This window comes from Aegilops tauschii, chromosome 1 (genome assembly GCF_002575655.3).
Source record: "Aegilops tauschii subsp. strangulata cultivar AL8/78 chromosome 1, Aet v6.0, whole genome shotgun sequence".
Lineage (NCBI taxonomy): Eukaryota > Viridiplantae > Streptophyta > Magnoliopsida > Poales > Poaceae > Aegilops > Aegilops tauschii.
This window is the reverse complement of record NC_053035.3, coordinates 469857876-469864754: the sequence shown is the minus strand read 5'-3', so window position 1 is coordinate 469864754 and position 6879 is coordinate 469857876. Positions and strand designations below refer to the sequence as shown.

The 6879-nt window shown below is 43.3% G+C and overlaps 1 protein-coding gene across 1 annotated transcript; it reads left to right on the top strand.

Annotated features, from left to right (window-relative positions):
* The first annotated feature begins 2515 nt into the window (after window positions 1-2515).
* Window positions 2516-6307, top strand: LOC109774773 (ethylene-responsive transcription factor ERF053-like). Its single transcript, XM_020333536.1, has 2 exons — window positions 2516-2869; window positions 6260-6307. Exons 1-2 carry the CDS (start codon window positions 2516-2518, stop codon window positions 6305-6307), a joined length of 402 nt encoding a protein of 133 aa, XP_020189125.1.
* Window positions 6308-6879: the final 572 nt, after the last annotated feature.

Here is a 6879-nt window from a genome sequence, read left to right as displayed (position 1 = left end):
TACTAGAATTTAAAAACCAGGCATCTCAACGTTTTGCCCGCAATCAACGGTGCCCTGGTGTTTGAAATTCATTCCCATCTCTTGCATGGGACCTAAGCATGCACCCAAGGACACACATGTGATTTTTCAACCAACTTTGGTGCACTGGAGCATGTGCTTGTAGTTCAAATTTGAATTATGCACATAAATGCATTGAAAACTCAGTTAATGCATAAAAATGTCCAAACGAACCCCAAAAAATCACAAAATTGACACAACACTCCTGTTGTTCTATGTTGACACGAGAAACAATTTGAAAGCAATAAGAGGCAATGGATATTGTTTCGTCCCCAAAGGTGGGATGTTCCCTATCGAAACCATCATGCTTGTTGTGAGAAGCTCTGGTCTGTGAGAAGCATATACCCAAACCTTCCCCAAATGGGACATTTTTTTTACCACGACATGTTGATGCCGCTCCATGATAGCATGCCCAGTTTCATGAATTTCAGACGAGTTTTGGATTTACTAGAATTTAAAAACCAGGCATCTCAACGTTTTGCCGGCAATCAACGGTGCCCTGGTGTTTGAAATTCATTCCCATTTCTTGCATGTGACCTAAGCATGCACCCAAGGACACAGATTTGATTTTTCAACCAATTTATATGCACTGGAGCATGTGCATGTAGTTGAAATTTGAATTATGCACATAAATGCATTGAAAACTCAGTTAATGCATAAAAATGTATAAAGGAACCCCGAAAAATCACAAAAATTGACACAACACTCCTGTTGTTCAATGTTGACACGAGAAAAAATTTGAAAGCAATAAGAGGCAATGGATATCGTTTCGTCCCCAAAGGTGGGATGTTCCCTATCGAAACCATCATGCTTGTTGTGAGAAGCTCTGGTCTGGGGGAAGCATATACCCAAACCTGCCCCAAATGGGACAAATTTTTTACCACGGCATGTTGATGTCGCTCCATGATAGCATGCCAAGTTTCATGAATTTTAGACGAGTTTTGGATTTACTAGAACTTAAAAACCAGGCATCTCAACGTTTTGCCGGCAATCAACGGTACCCTGGTGTTTGAAATTCATTCCCATTTCTTGCATGTGACCTAAGCATGCACCCAAGGACACAGATTTGATTTTTAAACCAATTTATATGCACTGGAGCATGTGCATGTAGTTCAAAATTGAATTATGCACATAAATGCATTGAAAACTCAGTTAATGCATAAAATGTACAAACGAACCCCGAAAAATCACAAAATTGACACAACACTCCTGTTGTTCTATGTTGACACGAGAAAAAATTTGAAAGCAATAAGAGGCAATGGAAATCGTTTCATCCCCAAAGGTGGGACGTTCCCTATCGAAACCATCATGCTTGTTGTGAGAAGCTCTGGTCTGTGAGAAGCATATACCCAAACCTGCCCCAAATGGGACAATTTTTTTACCACGGCATGTTGATGCCGCTCCATGATAGCATGCCAAGTTTCATGAATTTCAGACGAGTTTTGGATTTACTAGAATTTAAAAACCAGGCATCTCAACATTTTGCCGGCAATCAACGGTGCCTTGGTGTTTGAAATTCATTCCCATCCCTTGCATGGGACCTAAGCATGCACCCAAGGACACACATGTGATTTTTCAACCAACTTTGGTACACTGTAGCATGTGCTTGTAGTTCAAATTTGAATTATGCGCATAAAATGCCTAGAAAACCCAATTAATGTATAAAAAAGGCCAAACGAACCCCGAAAAATTCATTCCCATTTCTTGCATGGGACCTAAGCATGCACTGAAGGACACAGATTTGATTTTTCAACCAATTTATATGCACCGGAGCATGTGCATGTAGTTTAATTTTGAATTGTGCACCTGAAATGGCTAGAAACCTAGTTTAATGTATAAAATGTCCAAACGAATCTTGAATAATTCCAATTCTTTTATGACACACATATAGTTGCATGTTCACTGCAGATAAAAGGTCTAGCAATTCAAACAGCGTCCAGTGCCGCTGTGACCCCATTATGTAATTCAAATCCAGTATATCCCACACAGTTTATTATCACCAACCTTGCGAGATGTGGTACAAAATATCTTGGAGCACCGTCGGTGTATAGTACGCCTATGGCTTACACGAGAAGGTGCGTCGGCTACAGTCCACAGCCAGCGTGTCAAGCACACCAGCTCGCTCCCCAAAAACTGCCGTTGTGCTTCAGTCCCTTGATTCAAATTTTCAGTAGCCCCGGCATTTTACTCCTGCCTCTGCATCCCTCGCAATCTCAAAAATATCTGCTCGACCTTGATCCAAATTTTCAGTAGCCCCGCCTTGTTACTCCCGCCTAGTAAAATTTTCAGTTGCCGCAGTATTTCCTCAAACACAACCTTGCCACCCCCTCGAAATCATTGGTAGGTCGCCGCCATCGCTGGTGCCTCCATCCTTAACCTCTGCCTGTGTAATGGGGAGCTCGAGGAGCGAATGGCCAAAAAGAGGTTTATCGTGGCCTTTTCACCCGAAGTCGGCGAGATGGCCGCCAAGGTGTCCCCATCGTCCTCCGCGGGGCCGATCCGCCATCGTCGGTCCCCCGATCCGCTCGCCGTTGCGCCCCTACGCCGGTTCGAGGACTTCCCCGTCCTCCCTTGGACCCGGCAGCCAATGAGGTACTACCTCGGGGTCCGGCAGCGGCGGTGGTGGACGTGGGTCTCCAAGATTACAGATCGAGAGACCCACACCCGCCGGTGGCTCCGTAGCTTCGACACAGCCGAGCTCGCGGCCATGGAGTACAACCGCTGGCAGGACCGCTACCACGGCGCGGCGGCTAGGCTCAATTTCCCCTTCGGCACACCTCCAGTCGACCTCGTTCCGCCAGAGCCAGGGGTGGTGAGCTCGGCTATGGCGCGGGAGGACCGCGAGGCGTGGGAGCGCATCAAGGCCGAGACCGCCGACGAGGCCTACATGCAAGAGCTCCGCCGGCAGCACCCGGAGCTCATGGAGGCAGAGCGAGCGATCTTTGCCGACGCGGAGGGCGGCGAGGACGGTGGTGCGGAGGGCGGCGAGGTTATCACGCTCTCCTCCGATGACGAGGTCGAAGGCGGCAGCGACGGCGGCACGGAGGGCGTCGAGGTGGGCCCCGAGGACGAGGAGATCGACGTCGATGAGTGGAGGAGTGCCTTCCCCAACGACCCCGACGACGGTACCGGCCCGGACCCGGCTCGCGGCACACCGTACATGACGAGGAAGGATTGGCTCGACCTCTACTTCGACCGAAAGTAGTTTAGCTTAGTTTAGTTTATGTTTTATGTTTGGTTATGCAAAACTATCTATGTTTATGTTTGAGTGCATGCTACTTTCGGTTGAACTTGCTTTGAACTTGATCAAATTGAAGTTTACAACCTTAAGTTACTAGAAAAGGCCAAAAATTGTTGGAGTATATATATATATCCACTAAGGGTTTTAGTCCTTTAACTTTTTAAGGATTGCCTAGAGATGTCCTTATGACTTGTTTATTTCAGTTCTTCACAATGTGATGCTCTATATGTGCAACTATTTTCCGTGTTGTTCAATTTCATCAATAACAGTTTCAACAATACCACTATGAATTATGATATTTGGTTGCTGTTAAGGATATTGCAGTTAACATGCCTTTTCGTTTTTCAATTGTTGTTTAGCAACATGCGTTGTACTGAATGACTAAATATGCAATCCCAGGCTACATAGCAACAAGGAAGAGTGTTACCTTAATGTTCTGATGATGTCTAGATATACATGTAATAAAATCTTATATAATGGGATGGAGGGAGTGTTGTACTACATCATTTTTCAATTGGTGTTTAGCTTCTAATATTAACTTGGTGCTTTTAGGTACATATATCATTGCCAAAGATCCACACTTCGACCCTTTCTGCGTATGGGGCAATGAGATATTCATGAACCAGCAACAAGTGAGGAAACTGATAAAGATTGTTATTAAAATGGGTTAAAAGATGTCAATCAAACTATTTGTTTACACTTTATGCAAGACAACAGTGAACTGCAGGATGGTAAGTAAGAACCATGTAGCCTTCTTTTTACTGCCCGTAATGAGTTGTGTTAGATGACAATATCTGAATCTTTTTTCTTTTGCAGTGGATCCTGAAGCTGTTTACTCAAGATTACCTCTCAAACTACATGATTGGCGGCCGGCCATCACAAGGGGTTGGACTAGAGTCTTGCATGCCTTCTGCCTCCAGGAGAGCACAATAGGGTCATTCTGCTTCACCTTGTTCAGCAACCCGAATGTTTTTTTTTGATAGAAAGACTGTAAGGGAACCCCCTACAGTATAATTGGTGCAACAAACCCAAATTGCAAGTACCATGCCTTGAACCTGGGTGGGTGGGAAGGCATCAACCCCTCCCCACCACTAGGCTATGCCTTAGTCAACCGGAATGTTTGTCGCCTCTTTCTTTACCATCTGTAATAGTACAAGTATAGAACCCTGGTTCATCATTCTTTATTTGGTGCTTATGTAGTTCTTAAACATATGTACCTGTGAATCGAATAATGCATTGGTTGTTTGAACCTGATGGATATGAATAAAGCTATAGCCTACTTTCAAGTTTAAATTAGGTACAATTTTAAATAGCAGCAATTAAATTAGGGCGAAATTACGTTGTGCAGGTCATTACGGCACAAACGGTTGGTAAAACACAAACGTTTGCGATATACACCATAATCCGAGACAGTTCACAGAGAGGAAACGTGTGCAAGCATGCACACAGTTGCCGTTTGCAAAGCGTGTGTGATGTCAGACACTATCACATATGGTGCGGGAAAACTAAATGTGTGATTGTCTACCTATCATACATGGTTTATAATCTTGAACTGTTTGTGATGTGACGGGCATCATAAAACTCCCGTGCCTGGAATCTGCCTGGAAAGCTCCCGTGCCTAGAATCTGCCTGGTTTAGGTAAAACCACAAAACTCCGACTGCGATGGCAACGCGAGCACAAACAAGTAGCAAGGATGAAGTGTTTGGGATATTCGAGATATCGGAAACAGTTATATAGGGACAACTGTATGCATCAAGGCTCCCTATCCCTGACGGTTTCTGGGTCGTGTGGGAAGGACCCCCCCTATCGCCCACACTCACTTGGGGACAGTTCCAAATGCCGTCGTGGAAAGGGGTTAAAAACCGTTTGTATAGCACCGACGCGCACCAGTGTAACCATCGACATTGTCTGATTTTCATCAGGGATCACTACTGTTATATTTATGTTACCAAGTGTTAGCAGTATAGTCAAGGAAATCGCATGATTGAACTAGATAGAAAATAGGCAATCCCTGAACTAGATAGGTAATATTCTGTCTGTTTCAATTCTCTATGGTTTGCTGAAGAAAATAGGCAATCCCTGAAATAGATAGGTAATATTTTGTCTGTTTGAACTTCGTATGGTTGCTGAAGAACTCAGTATGGTGTCTGAAGAATATTGGTTACAGTTTCAAGTAGTGGCCCATGTCTTATTGCCATCTCAAAATACGTGATTCTACACAAGTTCAGTGAAAATTAGCCCATTTTGTATTCCTGCTCATGAACTCCATATGTGGAAAACAGCATGAAGAAGATGATTCTCATTTGTTATGTGCTCCCTTTGATTATACACTTCTCTCCTCGTGTACTCATTTTGCTATATATACTTGGGATACTTACGAAATACATTCTGCCAGTGTAGGTACAAAAAGAAAATTACTCACCATTGAAATGAGAAATGTATGGCTTTGTTCGCAACTGTTCCTGACAAATATAGAAATTCATAAGAAACTAATATCTTCTGCACTGTACATGAGGCGATACACAAGCTGATCTCATGAGGCAAAATGTAGGCTGAATCCTGGCTGATATGTGTATAGTTCAGTGGAGTAGCATCCTGTTTTTCCCAATGTATTTGACTTGATACTTACTCGAGTTTTGTTAGACATACTTCTGTAGTCCCCTTTGGGTAACGCGGGTGTGCACTGAGTGAAAAGCTGACGTGATCCAGATCTTGTTTAGTCTATTGAAAGGCGGTGCGTATATTGGTACAGAAAAAGCCTAGATTGTACTGATTTTGGCAGGCAAGCATACAGTTTTTAGGAGTATACTAACTTGTAAGCCTTTGATCTTTCTCATGTTGAAATTACATTTTCTCTCGTCAATTATTTCTGACAAAAACATGTTTATTTATGTGGCATAATTTTGGTCTCATCTAGTCATTCTGATAGTTCTGACGTTGGGACAAGTCTTACGTTGCAGTCTCACAAGGTTGATGTCTTGTACAGATTGTTGCAATTTATGCCTTAAATATGTTACTTACATCAGATGTCAGCCCTATATCTATGTTACAGTGTGTAATAAGAAAGTTACAAGAGTAATTTTGCTTTCGGGGTTAACAAACACCCGCAAAAAAAATTTGCTTTCGGGGTTGAAAAATGTGTGTTGGCTTCTAGCAAAAAAAAGGAAAATGTGGCTGGCTAGAATGGGCGCACACAACGTTTTCTTATTTTAGGCTCGCAGCTTTTTTTACTTTGGTGGCTGGCTGGTAAGAATGGGTGAAGGAAGTTTTCTTACCTTTGTCGCAGCTTTTCTTACGGTGGTGGTTATCGATGGAAGCCCACGCACGAGCTGGCTCTAGATGGTGCGCCCGATCGGTGGGGTTAAGGAATAAGCATTCTTCACCCAGGGAGGCGAATAGTGCGACCCAGCCTGTCTAACAATACGACATTGTGCAGGAAGTAATCCATAACGAATCAAACAACTAAACTATGTAGAGAAGCGTGTTGTACCTTGGGTGAGAGAATTTTGGATGTTATACATTTTTATTAACAGCACATAAATACATACAATCACATCAACAAGCTACAGAAAAATTAGGA

Coding starts and splice junctions, on each gene's coding strand:
- LOC109774773 (XM_020333536.1), top strand. CDS start 2,516: ATGGCCGCCAAGGTGTCCCCATCGTCCTCCGCGGGGCCGATCCGCCAT. Junction 2,870..6,259: donor TTCCGCCAGAGCCAGGGGTG/GTGAGCTCGGCT, acceptor CTTACGTTGCAG/TCTCACAAGGTTGATGTCTT.